Source organism: Acomys minous (assembly GCF_964271855.1).
Source record: "Acomys minous genome assembly, chromosome: 9".
Lineage (NCBI taxonomy): Eukaryota > Metazoa > Chordata > Mammalia > Rodentia > Muridae > Acomys > Acomys minous.
The window spans coordinates 110934769-110956377 of record NC_140490.1 but is presented as its reverse complement, the minus strand read 5'-3'; the positions used below and the strand labels follow the sequence as shown (position 1 = coordinate 110956377).

At 39.4% G+C, this 21609-nt stretch overlaps 1 protein-coding gene, 1 long non-coding RNA gene and 1 pseudogene across 6 annotated transcripts in view; 2 read left to right on the top strand and 1 right to left on the bottom strand.

The window, feature by feature from the left end:
• Nucleotides 1-1924, bottom strand: part of LOC311605661 — a 150161-nt gene extending 148237 nt beyond the window's left edge. The window contains exon 1 of the long non-coding RNA XR_014782051.1: nt 1684-1924. This is a non-coding gene — a long non-coding RNA (uncharacterized lncRNA). The remainder of the gene's footprint in view (nt 1-1683) is intronic.
• NAV3 (neuron navigator 3) overlaps nt 1-21609 on the top strand; it is a 718489-nt gene that overhangs the window by 205337 nt on the left and 491543 nt on the right. For 3 of the 4 annotated variants that reach the window (XM_084796372.1, XM_084796369.1, XM_084796370.1), the window contains one exon: nt 13624-14029. In XM_084796372.1, the coding sequence (XP_084652498.1) occupies nt 13958-14029 (72 nt within the window). In that variant the 5' untranslated portion in view covers nt 13624-13957. Of the gene's footprint in view, nt 1-2019; nt 2136-13623; nt 14030-21609 lie in introns of those variants that run through there. The other variant, XM_084796371.1, reaches the window with a different exon arrangement.
• Nucleotides 10478-11453, top strand: LOC311605927 (acidic leucine-rich nuclear phosphoprotein 32 family member E-like; annotated as a pseudogene). The gene has a single exon. The product of its transcript is annotated as an acidic leucine-rich nuclear phosphoprotein 32 family member E-like (transcript).

Sequence of the window (21609 nt, the reverse complement as noted above, 5' to 3'; positions counted from 1 at the left end):
TGGGCTTGATGGTATCCCCTCGTTTGGGTTTAGGACCTTGTTCCCTATATATTTCCTTCTATTTTTACATTTTAAAACTTAAATTAATGTAGTATTTACAGAGGAGAACTTTGGGAGTTCATCTTTTACTTCTACACCTGTGGGTCTTTGAGACAGAAGCCAAGTCATCAATCACCCTTAGCAACCAGCATCATTGCCAACTGAGACATCTCTCTAGCCCCACTGCCTTTCTCAATAGACTAGTGGTTGCTTGTCTTGCTACAAGGTCATAAATCTTGTCAGGAAACAAGAGGGAAGCAATTTAAAATGATTTGCATCAAATCAAACCTCAAAACATTGGGGCAGGGAGAGGAGAGAATATTTTTCTGAAAATGGTACCATGCCTCACATTCTGTATCAGGTTAATATTTCTATAGTGTTTGGGGTAAAGTGAAATCTACTAAAATGCAGCAAATAATACTGATGAAAGTTGGTCAGCCTCATGACAAGTTAAAGGTGACTTCACATTCCAGAGTAGGGGAAAGGCTCCTTTCCAGGCACCCAGGTTCCTCTATCTTACTGCCCAGTGATGCCCTAAGGTTTTGCCCTACTTGGATGGTTAAAGCTGCCTTACCATCTTGATGCTTGCCTTCCAGCTGGTGAGGAGGAAGAAAGAAAAAACACTGAGGCAATTTCTTCTTGAAACTCTAACAACTGAAAGTGACACATGTCCTGTGTGCCCATGTTCTGTTACCTACAGCGTCATTAAGGATCAGACTACTCAAATGCAGAAACTGAAACAAAGTCTTTCATGGTGATGTGCACAGCTGGAATTTTCACAATTGCTTAAAAGCAGATATTGAGTGTCAATTGTCCATCTGTTCTTAGGGTGGATTGAGTCACTATTAATAGTATGCGTGATGCGGGCAAGAGCATGGTTGTAAAAGAAAATAAGTGCCCTCTCCTTTGGAGAACGAGGTGGAAGAAATTCTAGCAGAAGAGACAAGACCTGTGTTCTTAAAAAGACGTCTTAGATTTCCAGTTTTTTTTAGTATGTTTACTTTTATGATTATGTAGATAAAGTGATTGTCGGCTTGCCATTGCTACAACAAACAGCCCTGCATTTCAAATCTCCTTATTGCAGCCTGTTCCTTCTAAGTCACCCAGTGCATACACAGATTAAATCTGAGAAGTTGATCAAATAGAAGGTTTGATTAAAATTACATAATGAGGCACTGCATGCTTGTAAGGATGCATCATAATTTTATCCACGTAACGCTCGCTCTATCATCTGGGTTGTGACCCAAGTGGTTGGGAAATATTGTGTGTGCTTTCCCCTCTCTTGAGTGCTCAGAAACTCCATTTCAGAACTATTACTGAAGATGGAATTGATGTCAGCCAGGAAACTGTAATTTCCTGTCAGTTGGCCTTGAATTACTACACTGAATTTTCAAGCCATAAACAAACTTAGCAGAAAGATACAAGCGTTCCCCTACTTATCATTAGTACCTAGGAATATGAATGCTTTACGCTGTTCCATCTCCCTCACACACAGACACAATTATTGGCTCAGGATGATATTCAGCCTTCCTTGCTTTCTTTATCTTGAGCTAATCAACTCCAACCTTCCTGCTGGAGACAAGTGTAGGCTGCTTTAAATGTGGGCTGCAGAGCCAATTTATCTGATAAAGGCAAAGAACTCACCATTTCCAAGCTACAGAGACGGAGCCGAGCAGCTATGTCGCAAGGGACATAATGTTTCCCCTGCTGTTTTTATTTCTTCCATCCATCACATGAGGAAAAGGCAGGATTTTGTGTGAACCCGGGGCTGTGAGGCACAATGCGAGACAGCTTGTCCAATGTGTTTTTGAGTATTTGGTACACAACAAGACAGCTTGTTTTGTCTTATGTAACTGGGTTTCTGCTTTCTGAAAGCCAACCCACAAAACTGTGCTGGGTTATTGTTGACTTCCTGGTTGCTAAGTTACCTTTGATACCACAAAAGCAACACATATCTGTAAAGGGGGCATTTAGGAGGATCACACCAAGGAGAGTTTATTTACATGTAACTAAGTGAGTGTACAGCTGTCCCAGGATTGATGGATCCAAACTTCTTTGCTGGAGGGGAGAACTGGAAACTCACCTTACAAGAGGAGGTGGGGAGGGAGGGTTGGCAATGACCCTTGCACTTTGGTCCTGCTATAATCTCTGAGGCATAATAGGCTACAGAAAAAGTGATTTTAAAGGAAAGTTTCCAAGGATCAGGGGGTTATGACTGTGGCCCAGTAGGCTGGCACCATGCCTTTACCTGTCAACAGGGATCCATGGGAAGTGTTTTCCTTAGCTGTGTCCTACCAATGCACTGAAGGGCATCTGCCCCCACTGATGCCAGGAAGTGCCAGTAATATTCAATGGTGAATGGGTGATTGTACAGAGTCCCTCCATCTTCTTCTGAATGATAAATATGTGAAGGTAGCACGCCCCTGCAGATCTCACGCCTACTTGTTGTTTGATTTGTCTGCTAAAATTACTTTCACATTCTCTGTTACTTCTCTCTCTCCCCCTTCTCCTTCTCTCTTCTCCTCTCTCTCTCTCTCTCTCTCTCTCTCTCTCTCTCTCTCTCTCTCTCTCTCTCTCTCTCCATGAATGCATGTGGGTGCATATTTCTGTGGCTACACATGTATGGAAGGGGTCACATGCATGTGTGTCACATGTGGGTGACAGGGAACAACTTCACATGGATCTTTTCAGGGGCTTTCCACCTTTTTTTTTAAGTGTCTCATTGGCCTTGAGCCCTTGCCAAGGATGCTAGTCTGGACAGGAACCCCAGGATCTGCCTGTCTGTCTTCCCAGCATGCAGATTACAAGAACTTTAAACACTGATCACAGCCCAGTCCCAAAATACTTCTAATTATGAACTATTCCAGGTGTTAATAAAATTCAGGGAGACAATATATAATCCAGTGTGTCCAATACTTAGCATTTTCATGTTGCATTGTTCCTCTTCAGCCGTATACCTGCTCTCCTGATTTGAGTTTTATGATGTTTTAGACATCTGTATATTTTTTTTACCACATTTGTAATTATTGCTAAGTTGTAGCTAGTGTTTTACATGTTGTGAAATAGATAGATTCCTCATTGAATACATGGTCATAAAGTTGTTTTTATTCATCTTAATGCGATACAGCATGCAAACAGACACACGCCACAATTTACTAATCTTAATTTCCCCACAGTGCATGTTAAGAATATTGTAATAATTTACCAGTGTCAAGAGAGGTACAATGATTCGTTTTAGGCATTCTTCTAGTATGAGTGAATTCAGTGAACATGTTAGAAGGTGTGCTAGTATTCCCTTTTTATTGAATTTTGTCAAATAATCTATCAAAATGTTTCAACCAGCTCTGCAGTAATTAACAGTTTAGGAAAGTGCCATTCCAACATTTTCTGTTTTTTCTCCCCTTGAAACAAGGTTTTCTTGTATTCCTGGCTATTGTTTTGTAGACCAGGCTGGCCTTGAATTTACAGAGATCTACCTGTCTCTGCCTCCCAGAGTACTGGGATTAAGGGTGTGTGTTACCATGCCCAGCTCATTTCATCTTTTAGAACCTTCTGTTAGTCAAAGTGTTACTGTTCTAGAAATACACAAGACACACTGTTTCTCTCTTTGCCACTAACCATCTTTTTTACAGAATTAATTTGTTTGTTCACGTTTATATCCTGGTCATAGCCCCCCCCCACTCCCAATCCCACCCTCCCTTCCCCATCCCCCTTCCTTATCCTTGGAAAAGGGGAGCCCCTCTACCCACCCGCCCCAGCCTATCAAGATGCATCAGTACTCAGTTTGTCCTCTTCCCCTGTGGCCTGGCAAGGCAGTCCCCTCAGGGGGAGGTGATCAAAAGGCAGGCAACAGCCTCCAAGTCAGAGACAGCCGCCTCTTCCCTGACTAGTAGACCTGCCACCCAACAGTGGTTCAAAACAGATGCTGAGACTCACAGCCAAACGTGGGGTGAAGCATAGGGAGACTAGTGGGAAAGTGGGGGGAAGGATAAAAGGACCTAAAGATGACAGGAGCTCCACAAGAGGACCAACCGGAGCATATCACTAACCATCTTTAACTAGAGTGCTTATCATTCATGATTCTTCTTATATAAATTCCACAATCATTCATTTTGCTTATATTTTCTTGAGTTGTATTTGTTTTTGTAAGAATTTTATTGTTGGTATGTAAACACTGAAAACACACACATGTTTACAGCAGATATATAGTCTCAATTTCAGTCGTTTTTATGTTTTGACTCTGTTGTATGCATGGCTGTAGTAGGTTTCATTAATCTTTTTCCATTAGAGTTGAAATTGTAATGTCTTTTTAAAAATATATTTTATTAATTTATTCATATTACATCACAATTGTTATCCCATCCCTTGTATCCTCCCATTCTTCCCTCCCTCCCATTTTCCCCTTACTCCGTCCCCTATGACTGTTCCTGAGGGGGACCTCTTCCCCCTGTATATGCCCATAGGGTATCAAGTCTCTTCTTGGTAGCCTGCTATCCTTCCTCTGAGTGCCACCAGGCCTCCCCATCCAGGGGACATGGTCAAATATGGGGCACTAGTATTTGTGTGAAAGTCAGTCCCCACTCTCCACTCAACTGTGAAGAATGTCCTGTCCATTGGGTAGATCTGGGTAGGGGTTCAATGTTTATTGCACGCATAGTCCTTGGGAAATTATAGTGTCTTTTTAAAAGGTTTAAAATTTTATTTTAGGGCTTATTTTTTTAACGGAATTTCATACACATATATCATTAAATACAAAATATGCACCCTGCATTTCCTCCTCTAATTCCCAGCAGACCTCCCTACGCTTTTCACTCCCAAATTCCTGGCGTCTCCTAATTAGAGATGTCTGTATGTACGTGGGTGTGGAGCCATGCACACATGTGAAGTCTGTTAGTGGCTACACCTTCAGAGAAGAATAATTCTCCTTTCCCCAGAGCAAGCAACCCCAATACTCCTGAGTTGGGAGTGGGACCTCCTGAGCTCCTCCCATCATCCATGTGGAAATTTTGTCTGGCTTGATTTTCTGTAGGTCTTGTACAAGCCCAGCTGCTCTGAGTTAAAGAGTACAGCAGTTACATCATGCTCAGAAGAAAGCATTTTGCCGCACCCTTCCTAGCTTGTATGTTACTTCTATCTCCTCGTCCATAGCCTTGGGAAGTGGGGAAGAAAGGTTAGAACAGTCTCTTATTCTCAGAAGTTTGAGCTGTTATCTCAACCTGTGGGTCGCAGCCCCTTTGGTAGGATTAGAATGACCCTTTTACAGGGGTCACCTAAGACCATTAGAAAAAAATAGGTATTTACTTTATGATTTTTTTACAGTAGCCAAATTACAGTAATGAAGTAGCAATGAAAATAACCTTATGGTGCCGGGGGAGGGCGGGTCACCACAACACAAGGAACTGTGTTAAACGGTTGCAGCGTTAGGAAGCCTGGAAACCACTGAGTTAGACATATCTCTATGTGGTTGCAGTCCACTGAAAAGAGAAGCTTCTCTGAGCATTGTTAGGAGCATCCCTGGCCTATATCTGTAAACAGAAATACTTACAAGACAGTTTGACAACATAACTATTCAGCAAAATACCAATGGTAGCTATGATCCCAGGGCCAATGGCCTCACCGACCACAGAATGCCCTTTTGTGCATGAGGTCTCATACGCAACCAGAAATCAGTTGTTTATGCTCTGATCACCATGGTACTGTTGTACCCGTGTGCACTTCTTGCCTGTTAATTTCGGTATCGTAGCATGTAGTGTCCAGCCTTGGTGAAGACTACTCGTAGTTTTTTTTTTTTCCTGATCACTCTATATACTATGTTATGACACTTAAAAAACTAGTCAACAGAGAGGAAGTTTTATGGTAGGTTTTAGATTAATTACTTTATGTCCTATAGCCAAAGCATACAGTGTCTTTAGCAAAATGACTTAAAATACAGTTGTAGTGGGTAACCAAGTACAAAATGATGATAGGATGTGATGTTTTAGAGACCTCTAGGGCTTCCCTGATCGGTAGCTGGTAGCAAAGTATGCTATGCCTGGCACCTCAAAATTTAAAAGCCTAGATTTTCTCAGAACAGTATTACTCATTTATGCAGGATACCTGTTTAAACTTCCTTCCTTCTTCCTTCCTTCCTTCCTTCCTTCCTTCCTTTCTTTCTTTCTTTTCTTTCTTATTTTTTAATACAGGGTTTCTTTGCATAGTCTTGGCTGTCCTGGATTCATTTTGTAGACAAGGCTGACCTCAAACTCACAGAGTTCCACCTGCTTCTGTCTCTGCCTCCCGAGTGCTGGGAAAAGGCATGCACCACCATGCCTGGCCCTTTGAGCTCTCTTAGTTACAGTTTCTATTGCCATGACACAACACTATGGCCAAAAGCAACTTAGGGAGGAAAGGGTTTATTTCTTCTTAAACTTCTGCAAATAGCCCTTCTTACAGACAGGAACCTGGGGGCAGGGGTGAAGCTGAAGCCAAGGAGGGGTGAAGCTCGCCTGATGTCTTGTCACTTCTCCTTCAGTCTGTTTTCTTAGAGTATTCAAAAGTCTTTCTCCAGACTCATCAAAGCTGTCCACCCTGATTTATTTTGCAAGCTTTTAAGCTTCATAGAAATCGGTCATTTACTATGCATTAATTAGTGTCTGTAAGATCCTTACATTGTATATAGTTTGTTCATTTTTATTCATTTTGTAATTATCAGTTCTACACATAATCTACCAAACACTTACTTATTTTTATATTGATGGACTGCTACGATTTTTCTCTATTTCAAAAACAAAACTTCGGTGCATGCACATGTATTTTTAAGTGTTCTTATTTAGGATTATTACTGCTGGGTCATAAAATGTGTACCTCTTTAAGCTCAGGAAGAACACAACATTTTTTGTGTGGAGAGGAATATCCATACATGGCTCTTATTATTTCATATCTTTGTCAATGGTTTATATTCTTTTGATTTAATTTGGCAGATGAATTTTACCTCAAATAGTCTTCCTTAGCATGGCTTTGATATATTCACTGTTCAAGTATTTATTGGCATTTCCTTGTTTGTCCTCTTTTTTGTTTTCTTAGTTTCTACTTTTATTAAAAATAGATTTTTAATACAGTAAACCCTGATTACAATTTCTCCCCACTCTACTCTTCCCAATTTTTCCCTCCCCCTCCTCCCATCTTGATCTACACCCTTTATGTCTTTCATTAGAATAAAAATAGGGTTCTAAGAGATAACAACCAAATATCAGAAAACAAAAATGATAAGATAAAACAAAACCCATCACATCAAAGTTGGGAAAGGCAACCTAACAAACAGAAAAAGAGCACAAGAAAAGTCACAAGAGTCAAAGACCCACTTACTCACTCACTCATGAGTCCCATAAAAATACTAAAATGAAAGCTATAATATATATGCAGAGGACCAGGTGCAGATCTGTGCAGACCCTTTGTTTGCTGCTTCAGGCTCTGTGAGTTCATATATTGTGTGACTATGATATGACCTTCTATTTATATCTCTATATCTATAAATATAGATACATATATATTGTATTTATTATTGATATACATCTATTTGTAATATATATGTTTCTATATTCCTTTTCTCATATATTTTCTTTTTTCTCTTTCAAATTCATGGCTTCCTTTAAAAACTGTTCACATGCATGCATATATATATATTATGTATACACATACGTATATTCCTAAATTTAATCCCCTCAGTCTGTATAATGTTACTTGCATGTATATTTTCAGGGCTGACCATTTGGTATTGGCTAACTAATTGGTGTGCTTTTCCCTGGAGAGGACTATTTCTCTCAGTCTCAGAGTTCCTTAGCTGTTTGTGGTTTTCTGTGTAGTGTTGAGACATGAGTTTTCCCCTATCCTCTTTAGAATGTCTACTGTGGTTATTATTGTTAAATTGTTTTATCACAAAGGTCTTAGTAGAAAAGTGTGAGATCTTTTCTAGAGCATTTGATACTTTTAATGTTACTATAAATGTGCTTTTAAAGTTTCATTTTCTTAATGTTTGCTGATATTAGAAGGAAACAGAAGGGATTTGTACATGGGACTTTGTATCCAGGAAACATTCAAAGGGCATTCATTAATCTTAGTAATTAATTTTTGGGTTCTTTAACATATTTATATAAAGATATCAAAACATTTGCAAATAAGTCTTATTTATTCCTTTCTGCTGCTTGCCTGCCTTCCTTCATCTCTCACTCTCCTTCTTACTCTTATTTTTTCTGTCTTGCTGCCTAACTAGGACTTTAGTATAATGTTAACTAGACAATATTTCCGAAGGTATCTGATTAAATGAGTTGTTTATAAAAGGTTCAGCAAATCAGTATGTGTGATGTCTGCTTTTGTGTGGAACTGCTATTCCAGATAAAGAAAGATTATAAAAATATCTCATTTTTTTCATTTGCCCAGAAATATTTTTTGCACGAGTCAATGTTTAATTTATCAATTTATATTTCTACTCCATTAGAGATGAGCATATCATTTTTCTTCTTTATTTCACTAATGTGGTGAATTACACTGATTCATTTAAAATCTTAAACCAATTTTTCATTGCTAGGATAATGTAAGCTTAGACCTAATAGATTATTTAATTTTTACATTGATGGATTCAATTTGCTCATGCGTATTTTAACACTTTTTTGAATCAATGATATTATTTTGAAATGTCCTGGTAACAGTTACAGTTTGTAACAAAGTTTTTTTTAGACTTGTTTCACTGAAGTGCTTTCTTCCTGAGTTTGTTCATTTAGTTAATTATGCCACTTATATGTTTAAATGTGGTCTAACCATGAGCCCGAGCTTAGAATATTACCAATTCCATCAGCAGCATCTTTACAATTATATATCACTCACTTTATACTTACTTCCATCAAGTCATAAGGCAGCTCAGGATGCTACTATCTGTCCCTTGGATTGTTTTAATGATGTTTGCAATGCATGACTGAAGGTGGATCTGTTTTCCTGAATCTAGGTCTTTAGTCAGGTAATTGAGTAGCTCAAATTCCCAGTGGTTCCTCAGTAGATTTCTTTCAGATCCTCAAATTGGCTGAGTTCTTGCTTATGTCCAAACCCTTGCCCGTGGTTTGTTGTTCTTGTTTGTTTGTTTTTCTTTTCAGTTTTAGAAACACTTCTAAAGTGTATAATATAATGTAAGTTGCATCCATAGCAGAATAGAAGAAATAAAGAACGAGCAAGGTCACCAGAAAGCATGGAGGGGTGCGCAAAGCAGTTCAGAAGCTGATTTCAAGATCTTCCTACTATGTCATTTCTTTGATGTTTGGACTGATGTGCACTCTAGGATCTGATGGTGACCTCTTGAAGTGAGCCAGGCATAACTGGCCTTTATACTTACAGTCTAGTAAAAGTGAAACTTCATCTGAAGAAGGTAACCAAGATGGTGAAGAATTTTTAAATGTGCTAGGGAGAGTTAATTTGTTTAGAGTTGTATATGAACTGCCATGTAAAATAGGAGTTAATATTTTATGTACATTTTTCAGAAGAAAGATTGTGAAAAATGGCAAATGAACAGAAGCATGGAAGGCAGACAGTCTCAAAGCCAGGATCATTGGTCTAAAGACTAGAACTGGGTATCAAGTCTCTTCTTGGTAGCCTGGTATCCTTCCTCTGAGTGCCGCAAGGTCTCCCCACTCCGGGGATGTGGTCAAATATGGGGCACCAGAGTTCATGTGAAAGTCAGACCCCACTCTCCACTAAACTGTGGAGATGTTCTGTCCATTGGCAAGATCTATGTAGGGGTTCAAAGTTTACTGCACATATTGTCCTTGGCTGGTGCCATAGTTTGAGCAGGACCCCTAGGCCCAGATCTGCCCGTCATAATGTTCTTCTTGTAGGTTTCTAGGACCCTCTGGATCCTTCTATTTCCACATTCTCCCATGCTTCTCTCACCTAGAGTCCTAATGGGAAGTCTTCCCCTCTGTCCCACTTTCCTGGTAGGTGAAGACTTTCATAGGACATGCCCCTTGGGCTAGTGTCTGGATATAAGTGAGTATATACCATTTGACTCTTTGTGCTTCTGGGTTAACTTGATACCCTATGAGCATATACAGGGGGAGGAAATCCCCCTCAGTCACAGTCATAGGGGAGGGGAGTAAGGAGAAATGGGAGGGAGGGAGGAATGGGAGGATACAAGGGATGGGATAACAGTTGAGATGTAATATGAATAAATTAATAAAATATATTAAAAATAAAGTTATTCCTGTGCATCAAGAAAAAAAAGACTAGAACAGGGAGCTGAAGAGATGGCTCAGTGGTTAAGAGTGTTGCCTGCTCTTGCAGAGGACCTATGACTTCCAGCACCCACATGACAGCTCGCAACTATCCAATGCCCTCTTCTGGCCTCTGCGGGTGCCAGGCACATTCATGGTACATAGACACACATGCAGACAGAACATCCATACATGTAAAATACAAAAATTAAAAGAAAAGACTCCAACCACCTCTGTTTGTAAAGAAGAAGGAGGAGGAGGAGGAGGAAGAGAAGGAGGAGAAGAAGAAGAAGAAGGAGAAGAAGAAGAAGAAGAAGAAGAAGAAGAAGAAGAAGAAGAAGAAGATTATTAAGCTGGAGTTGAAGAACAGAGCCCCAGTGGAGGTGACAGAGTTAGTCCTTGATAATTGCTTGTGTGTCAATAGGGAGATCGAAGGCCTGAACAACAAACACCTTTAAGGAGCTGGAGTTTCTTAGTATGGCTAATGTGGAACTAAGCTCCTTGGCTTGTCTTCCCAGCTTGAATAAACTGAGGAAGTTGGAATTTAGTGACAATATAATTTCTGGAGGTCTGGAAGTCCTGGCAGAGAAGTGTCCGAATCTTACCTACTTCAATCTAAGTGGACACAAAATTAAAGATCTCAGCACAGTTGAAGCACTGCAAAAATTTAAGAATTTGAAAAGTCTTGGCTTGTTTAACTGTGAGATCACAAGCCTGGAAGATTACCGAGAAAACATTTTCGAATTGCTGCGGTAGATCACATACTTGGACGGGTTCGATCAGGAGGACAACGAGCTTCCTGACTCGGAAGAGGAGGATGACGAGGATGGAGATGAAGATGAGGAAGATGAGGAAGAAGATAAAGCTGGTCCACCTGAAGGATATGAAGAGGAGGAAGATGAGGATGAGGATGAAGATGAAGCCGGTTCAGAAGTCGGAGAGGGAGAAGAGGAGGTGGGCCTCTCATACTTAATGAAAGAAGAAATTCAGGATGAAGAAGATGATGAGGATTGCGATGATGAATGGGAGGAAGAGGAAGAAGAGGGTGTGTGGGGAGAAAAAAGGAAGCGAGGTGCTGAAGATGATGGAGAGGAAGACGATGATGCCAGGAAGAGGATGCCTGGCGCTCACGCTCCTGGACTGGCAGAAGAGCGATCACGTGGTCTTTGTTTCTTTATGTAGGACAGCTGTCCCTATAGGAGATGGTCTGTAACTTTTTATAGGAAAAGTGCGGCTTTACTATTTTGGCCTTTCGTTCCGATTAAGATTTGCAAGTCTGTTGATCATAATGTACGCAGAAAGAATTTTCATTCATCCTTCCATTGTGAGATTCTCAAGCATTGTATTTAGGGTCTGGATTTTTATAATGCATGCTTAATGTACTGGGCATTTTTAGCCCATAATTAAAGCATGGTTGCTTTTTCAGAGGTGTGGTTTGGTGCATTTCATTCATAATGTTGTAAAATTATTTACAAATTAACAAGTTACACTCAGCTGTAATTGAAATGCCAATAGTCCCCGGAATGATAAGACTAATGGTTTTTTTTAGAGGGGATCCAAATATCATTAGTTTGAACGCAGTTTTCTGGGGTAGGGTAAGGGCACTGGCGGGCTTTCCAGTCACAGTTTAAAAAGCAGAAGCAGGAGAGAAGGTTCTCCTCAGCGGCATAGGTCGTGGAGCTTCGGTTCCGTGACGCAGCTCAAGGCTTCACTGAGCCTGATAGTAACGTGAGTCCAGACTTGCAGTCCATCCCTTTCGTTTTTGCCTGTCCTGGGCTCTCTTTGTAGACCAGCCTGGCCAATGCCTCCCTGAGTGCTGGGATTACAGGCGTGTACCTCCGCGCCCAGCCAGTCAAGCCCTTTCTGGGGGTGACTGTGCCATCAGGTAGGTGGGTTTCAGGTGCGCATTCTTTCCCAGCTGGTTCTCCACCACCACTTCCCCTGCTCCAGTCCTCCCCGTACCTCAACCATCCGGGTCTAAACAAGTGAAGTGGAGAAGATGGGGTATTTGTTGAGCTAAAGTGAGTATTGGGACAGGGATTTGCTTACTGTTGTTGACAATATGAGGCTGTGTTAGGACAAGAGGCTGCATTCTCCTTTCTCAGGCCAGACTGATTGCCTGCTGATAACTAATAATGTGTTCAAGTCTAATTTCTAAGTTGTTTTCCTAGGTGATTTGGTAGTCTAACAATAATGTCCCTTTTCTGACCCTTGGCTTTATTTAGGGATCTCTTCCCTTTCCTCTTTCTCTTTTCTTTTCTTTCATCTAGTGTTAGGGTGTTGAAAAGGTGAAAGGAAAGGGTGGAGGTGGGTAGACAAAAGAAGAACCCACAATGTAGCTAAAGCCAACTGTAGCTACTAATGCATGTAATAACCTGGGTTGATCTCTAAAGCACTCCATTAAAAGAAAGATGCCCATACATAAGACTCCACGCTTTGTCATGTTGAGCATGCAAGCACCAGCAAATGCATCTTAAAGTGATTAAAGTAGATCAGCTGCTGTCTGAGGTTGAGATGGGGTGTGTGGACTCACTTTGAAAAACAACAGTTGGGGGCAGGATAGGAAATGTTCCGTGTTTTGCATATGATTAGGGACATATGGATGTATTTATCTCTCAGACTTATTAAAATAGATGAATTCTATTGGATGTGGATTATACTTCAATGAGTTGAGTTTTAAATTATTGTTTTTCGGTGATTTATTATTTTGGCTGGGTTTGGAGACTACTAAATTCTAGTTCTTTTTAAGGAACAGCCATATACATGGTATGTATCTAATGCCTCAAAGCATCGGCCATATGTATTTATGATATCCTGTGTACAAAATATTAAATTCACCTAGGACAGAGAATGGATTATAAGGTGAAAGCAATCCGAATTTGAATTCTAGTTCGAGTAGGAATCATTATACTTGTAAAATGCACATTCACTATTCATTCATTTTTTAAAAAAGGGGTAACAAGCATCTTATTGATTCATTTTCAAGTTTAAATAAAATTGCTTTTAAAAAATATGTGGCACACTGTTTGGTCATTCTGATGTTTCTTCTAAAACCATTGTTTGATAGATCATATGCGTGTTTCTTGTCTATTTCTATTTCAGTGTGGTGCATAAGTCTCTGGTATTAATGCCATGTACTGTTTAATTCTTTAATTGTTATTATAATTGTCGTACAACAAAGAATAATGCTTTTAACCACTATTATTTTTGCTTTATTCAGTTATTGTACAGTATATGTTGACATGTGATAGTATATGCTATTTTCAAACTTGATCATTTCAGACAGGAATTTATTTCATTAACTGCACAGTACAAGGCACAGGGATTAACTACTGTCTTTCTTTTCTCACAGGTGTATAGGAGCACTGTGCTTTTGTACTAAAATGGACACGTGTGAAGAAAGGATGAGGTAGCAGTTGGGAATGTTCCTGGATGAGTAGACCACTTAGGAGAAGTCAGCATTACAGAACAGTATGCTGGTTTGGAAGGTGCTGGAACTAAATTGCAAACTTCCATTTTTTTCATTCAATCCATGGATTTTTTAATTGTTCCTTGGAGTAGATGAAATCCGAAGCCAGCGTGTGTTGGGATATGTGGCGTACCAGTGTTTTTCTACTTACTGTATCTTGGATTAGTTTGCTGCCATTTTGAAGAGATTGCATTTTGTGGGGCAAGGACCTAATGTGATGGATTTATCTTCAGAAATGAACAGACATGGGAAGAATCCGGTGAGTCACAAGCTGGAAGACCAGAAGAAGGTAAGAGATGCAAAAATCCCCCCGCTTCACCAGATTTTACGTATAAAGTGAATTTTACCATTAGGGATCATTTTATTGCTACTTCTGACTCTACAGTCTCAGAATTCACTCTGAGAGGTCACGCTTAAATCTAAAAGGTCTACCATTTAAGAAACACTCCCTTGATCAGCCATTGCACTGTAGTGAGAACAATATAAGGGACACTTTAAGAAGGGTCAGGGACGGTGCCTGGGACTGAAAGCCCTGCTAATTTTACCTTGTGGGATGTAAGTCATTGACTATTGTTAGCACAGGACAGGTATGTGGACAAGGCACATAAGCAAGAACAGTGAGATAAATGAAGTAGAGTTTTTAAGTAGATCAGGATCCAAGGGACATGATTAAGATTTACCTTTACCAACTGACGGAAACAGATGCAGAGACCCACAGCCAAAAGTTAGGTGGAGCTCAGGGAACCCCATGTAAGAGGTGGAGGGAGGATTGTAGGAGCCTGAGGCATCAAGGACAAGAATACATCCCACAAAATCAACTAGCAAGGCTCATGAGGGGTCACAGAGGCTGAAGTGGCAAGCAGGGAACCTATGTGTGTCTGCACCATGTCCTCTGTGTATAGGTTATGGTTGTGTAACTTGGTGTTCTTGTGGGACTCCTAACAATGGGAGTAGTGGTGTCTCTGACTCTTTTACCTGTTTTGGGGACCCTTTTCCCTCTACTGGGTTGCCTTATCCAGTCTTGCAATGAGGGTTTGTGCCTTGTTTTATTGTAACTTATACCTTGCTTGCTTGATATCCCTAGGAGGCCTGTTCTTTTCTAAAGGGAAATGGAGGAGCAGTGGATCTGGGGTGGGGTAGGATGGCTGGGCAGAGTGAAGGGTGAGGAAATTGCAATTGGGATATAGCATAATAGAGTTTGCTGGAAGATTCCAGCTCTTTGTATTTCAGAGTTAAGGATTTTGAGAGAGGATCTGTTGAGCCAATTGCTGTTAGTTTCAGCAGCTGTTTTCTTTACTTCTCCTAGGATAGAGCCATAGCAAAGACCCAATCGTTGTTATCTATATTCTTGAGCATGGTAGCTGTTGTCGGTCATTCATTGGGTGTAATTGTAGGGAAGTAAATTTCAGAAAACACCAAGAACAATAAAGCCCAAGGTACCTAGAATCACTCTTTACTTCTTTGTGCATTGTAAATTTGACATTTCTACACATGAGTATATTATTAAGAATATTGTAACCAGTTTGCATTGAAATATACAACCTTTTTTTCTGTTGTCAGTATGCTGATAATTCAAAGGAGGTTGTTGGTTTGGGCATAAAGGCATGCTCTGCAGTGTTTTTCTTTTTGTTTGCCTGCCTTCTTTGCTTCATTTGGTAGAGCAGGGGATTGAGTACAGAGCCACTTGCAGGCTAGTCAAGTGCTCTCCTCCCGAGCCACAAGCATCTCTAAGTCCCTGCAGGAAGGAGTTAATTAATCATTTTTCTTGTTTATGCTTTTTTAAAATGTCATTAACATTGATGGTAATTTACCTACTATGTTGACTAGCCAAAGAGTGGATGGGGAGAATAAACTCTTACTACTAGAAAGGTCTAACTTTGGTTAGAGGAAAGAAAAGTACCTATTCATTTCCTGAATAAGGCATTTTCTGCTAATGTAAAAAGAATTGCAATCCACAGAATGAAATGAATCCTTCGAGAATTTTCTACATTGCTTGTGTAGAAACTTCGAACAATGGTCTGTAACCATCTGTAGATTCCCAGACCAACTCACAAAAGGCTGTTCATGGGTACTGATGTTATTAGAGTTTAGAAAAGGCATAAAGAGACACAATTCTGTGGGAAAATGAGAAATACTAGCTTTGTGTTTGGGTACTACAAAATTCCAACCTTTTATTGTAGCCCTTTGGAGGGGAAGTGAAGGAGAGGGAGCATTTTTAATGAGTAGGAGGAAGGATGGAAAATGGTCTCTAATGATCCTTTGACTGCCACATTGATTGGCTACTTCAGAGGGTGGATTGGTACAGAAGGTCTACAAACAAATCGTTGGTCTCATAGATAGAAGATAGCTAAACAATTAGATAAATAAGCAACACATAGATACATATGGAAGTAGCTAGACAGTCAATACATGCATATGAGGTAGTAGAGAGATTAGACAGACAGATTCAAGGGAATTTAAAATTAAGATTTTCTAAGTGTCAGCTGGAGCATCTAGTGTCAATGGCAGTTTTGTGAGTTTGCATTATAGTGGAAAATGAAATGTATTATCATAAAGCTTTGTAGACAAAGAACTGACCTTAGCCTTGTCAATATATAATTTCTAGTAGGGGTTGTACAATTATACTTGTAATTACTCGAAGTGTTTGCAGTCCTTCGTGATGAATGAATTTCATAGGTCCGGTGTTCCACATTGTTGAAATAAAATATGTACATCTTGTCACCTCTTGCAGAAATGAGCGTATCACCGATATTTTTGCACATGTATCTTATTTTCGTAGACCTCATGCTATATTAGATATTTAAAGCAATACTCAACAAACTAGAGTGGAAAAGGGCACTGGATTCCATCTACTACATAGCTAAGCTCTTGTTTAGCATACAAGCACCTTGACTGATTTTATATTTATTCTTCTCATATGTGGATTTATGCTTTTTTTGTGCTTTGATTCTGAGTGGAAGTGTTTCTATTCTGAGTGTGTGAGCTTGCAAACTACCTACAAATGTAATTAGGTGAACAAGGAGAAAGAGATTACTTACAGCACTTATGGCGATCTCAGGAACATGCTGGTCCCTTGCAGTTTCTGAATACACTATCTTCTCACGAAGATGAACATCTGCACTTACTCTCCTAGGCACTTTGGCTCTCTAACAAGAACCATTGTTTCTGTGTAATGCGGCCCTATTTTTTTAACTGGCACTGATATCCTTGGTTTTCGTGGACAGTTTCCCTTGAATCTCACCTCATGAATATTAGAATCTTATTAAGCCAAAATAAAACAAATATGGAAAAACTTATCAGCTACTCCAGAGCCTATAGCCTCAAAGTTAAGTTTTTAAACATGTGTGAGTTTGGGGGTTTAAGTAGTGCTTTCTGCGTTTGAACAGAAGAAAACATACTTGAGATTTAAAAGGTCTAATGAGCACAAGCCTTATCAAAAGTGTCCTCATTATGGAAAAAGCAGAGAGGATAGTTTAAAGAGGTTGAGTCTAAGAATCTTAGAGACATTAAAGAAAACACATTTAAGGGTTGTACATCAGCGTGGGTTGGTGTTGGGCCCATAAGAATTCAGTGACTTTCTCAATTATTTCAGTTCTTGTCAATAGAACTTAACAGTTTACACTGGACCATCGTCTAGATTTTGAGCTTTAGCTTCTAGAATGTCTCAAACGAAAAAGTTACCAAGACAGTTCAAATCTCCCAAATGCCCATAATGAGGTTCTGTACCTTTAAATTTTTACCTTTTTAACCTTATTTGCATGTTAATGTCAGGGTCGTTGGCAGATTGCTTCCATTAATTTTTATGGCTCCATGGGATTATTTCTGCAAAACCCCACAGGACAATGAAAACTCAATAGGAACAAATGCCACCATCATATAATTAGTTGTGACCTTGAACCGAAAAGCTGAGCTCAATAGATTTTACTGTCAATATAACTGCAGCAGTGTGCATTTTAGACAACCCTAGGACACTAGTTCATGGCTCCATGAATATTTTATGCATTCACCGAAAGCATTTATCACTGTCAAGGATTTACTAGATAGTATTAAAATGGTAACATTTACACATTTCAAAATTATGGCCACGGATTGCAATACATGCTTGGTGACTTGTTGCAGATAGTTTGTGCTCTGTTGCTTTAATCAGAAAGAGATTAAGACTATGTGTATACAACTACAAAGAGCATTGCACACCTCTTCTATAGCATGATGGTGTCTATGCAGCCATATGGTTGGTGAGGAGACTAGGTTGACATTGAAGATAAAGTCTACTTCTTCATGAATTTGAGGTGGATTTGAACACTAAGGAGACATGTAGACCCCAAATAAGGGATTTCCTTTGTATTCACCCTCCAAGCCTAGGTAAAACATGTTAGCAGTCTATACACATCTTCATTTTCATATAGGGCCTGGGACAAAATTAAATCTTGCTCTGCCATCTTAGAAAAAAATGAGTATGTCTATCAATCCACCTTGTCTCCCCTTCTCTGAGAAGAAAAGGATGGGGGAAGATGGGGGAAAAAAATAAAGGGGGAAGATGAGAGGGAGGAACTGGGAGTAGAGGAAGGGGAGGAAGTTCTGATGTGGATGTAAAGTAAATTATATATTATTCAATAAAAATGACTGTGTATATATACACATAGATATACCAATATAATATATTACATACATGAACACAGAGGATATATACATTTACATTATGATATTTACATTTACACTATCACTCTCTCAGATTCTACTTCCCCAAATAAAGTATTTTATATATGCTATTGGCAAATAACATTTCACCCCTGTTGTGAGAAAGCTCAAGCTAAACCTGTTACATAATGCCTTTGTGAATGAGAGTATTCAAAATGTGGAGGATAGTGTAAAGAAAGATATGATTATATTAGTTCCTGGACAAAAAAAATGCTAATTTGGAGAAAAAGCCTGCCACTTAAGGGTGGCCTCCACAGTACTTTGGACTTGAAATCGAGTTTAGGCAGGTGGTTAAATAAAGGAGCATTTGCAAATGACACTGCTTATCGCATTAGTGTCTGCTCACATAGAAATAATGTGTACTTTTTCTTTCAATGGACATCAAACAGTAGTATGGTCTGATGACAGGTACCTACCTGCCGATGGCTGTGTTAGCCATTCAGACAATTCTACTAAAGCCAACCATCTATGCTTTACATAAATACAATTGTTCATCAATTTGAAGTTGGCCTAGTTCTAACTATCTCCATTTATATTTTGACGTGCTGCTTTGTAAAAGTGTTACTTTGTTGTTCTTCCTCCTTGTAATAATGGTAAAACAATCCTTGCAGGATCTTAAGTATAAAGAGCTGTATTACAGTTGGGATTGTAATGGAAGTTTTGGGTTCTTTGTATACTCAGTTATGTTGTGTAAATATGTTTTTGTTTTAATCCTAAGTGCAAGGGTTTTAGTTTGGGCTTTGGTATGTCTGATAATTGCCTCCTGCAGGGCGTAGTCTAGGACTCCTAGGGAGATAAAGGTGAGAGCCCAGAGAGAGAATGTGTGGCATGTGGCAGTTGGGAGGGACCAGGGACTGATGGTGTGGTGGCTTGGATATAGACAGGGAGAGAAATGTTTCAGCACAGCAGGTTGAAGCAGACTTGCTGTGTTTTATGTTGGAAAAGATTGACATTACCCCCCCAAAAAAACCTAAATAGCTGGGGGAAGTAAAGGGGTCTGCATCTCCTCGCCCCATTAACCTTTTTTCTCATACTCAGGGTTGAAGGGTTGGTAGAAGGGAGGTAGAGGACTCAATATGCCAAATAAAATAGAGTTCAAAAAAGAAGCGTCCACATGGAATTATTCTCCAAGGTGCTACAAAGTACTTGAAATTACTTCTGTTTGAAAGTGATTAACATTTTGTCTTCTTGAGAGAATACATAAGGATGTATCACTAGAGAAGGCTTGGTGACAGATTCCCTCTTCCAGGTTCTGTCCTTCTTGAGGGTAGTATTCCTTAAACCCACTAGACTTCTATTAGTGTCTGAGTTGTGTTAAGAGAACATGGTTGGAGGATAAATGGGATGAAACCAAACTACATCATTTAGAAACCATGCAAAGTGGAAGTGTGGATACTAATATTACAGCATTGTGAAGGGTTTGTTATAATATTGCTCATATCACTCTCAATTAGCCAGACTTTTCATTTCTGAAATATGGTCTACATTACAATAATTTAGATGTCACACAGCCACTTTACATGGAATTCTGTAAGGATATGTTAATGTGCCCTCTTTCTCTGATCAAAACTGATTCTAAAAACTCCACTTTCAATTCAGAACCTAGGTGGGCTCTCTCTCTCCATTATTTTTTAACCATTCACATATAATCTTCATATAGACTTCTATATATTTTTGTGGCTATTTATTTCCCTTTTTGTTACTAGCTGTACACCTGTTTTGAATGTAAATAGACTTCAAAACGCAAAGGGTTGGAAATGGAGAAGAAAAAGTGGTATACAAGCACACTCCATACTTCTCTTTGTCCTGTAATATTCTATGTGTTTTATCCTAATATTGACTTTAAAATGCTAGCTTCTATAAGGATCCCCTGCTTTCTTATAGACAGCGAATATAACCAGGGTTGAGAAACCATGTTCTTAATATGCATATCTTTTGAGCACTGAATGTACAATTATATGCAAGCGGGTAGGATTATTGGTTATCGTTATGATCTTGATGATAATAAAATGGTAACTAATATACAAGATTTAGCACATTTTATGATCGGTTTTACTAGTAATTATTTATGTGTCTATGGGCAGGTATGTTCACCTGAGTGTGGGTGCCAGAAGAGGTTGGAATACAGGCATCAGGTCCCTTGGAGCCTGAGTTATAGTTGACTATGAACAACATGAAGTGAATGCTGGGAGCTTAGCTCAAGTCCTGTGCAAGAACGCTCATAACCACCAACCTTCTCTCCAGCCCCAATTAAGAACATTTTAATTCTTCTTTCTTTTTTTAAATATTGAAATGTTTTTTATGCATATGTATTTTGCCTGCAGGTTCATAGCTGGTGCCTGAGGTTAGCAGAGAGTGTTGAATCCCTTAGATCCAACTGGAGTTATAGGTTGTTGTGAGTCACCATGTGAGCACCGAGAACAGAACATAAGACGTCTGCTAGAGCAACAAACGCTTTAATCAGCCATCTTTCTAGCACCTCCTATTTCTTTTTAAATTCCTTCCTCTTGTCTCGATGCTAACATGGAAATCATTCGTGGCCTTAACCATTATATAAACCAAAAACCAAGAATGAGTTTAAATTTTCTTTTCTAAAATATTGAAAAGTGTGTATATACCATCAATGCCAAGATAGGGAATAAAGCAGCCTACCAATTTTCTCTCAGCATTTTGTACAATATGGCATGTGATTTTATAGATGTATACATATCATACATTCTCAAAACTTTTAAAAAATAATGTTGTAGTGCTTTGTGGTTTGTTTCTAGTGGGCTGTCACATCATTGCATATTTTTCTTTTACATGTTTTCAAGGGGCTGACCATTGTCTCAGTTTGACAAAACAAAAACAAAAACACATTCCTTTAAACATTGCACAGTCACTTAAAAACCGGAGTTCTGTGGTGTCTTTTCATCTCTCTTGAGACCTCGTGGATTAGCCAGGTGGTGCTGTTCCAGACAACTTGACTGGGAGGCAGCCAAGTGCTTGAGGACCCAGGAGTGCTTGTAATTGTACCACGAGGATTTGAGTGTCAAGACGAGGAAAATAGAGCTCTGCTCATCCACAAGGGCCAAATATTGGAGGCTAATCAGAAAAAAAAAATCAGAGCATGATTTGGCACAAAATAGAGTGAGGAACAGGAACATGAGTGTAAGCAAGAAAGAGGAGGGA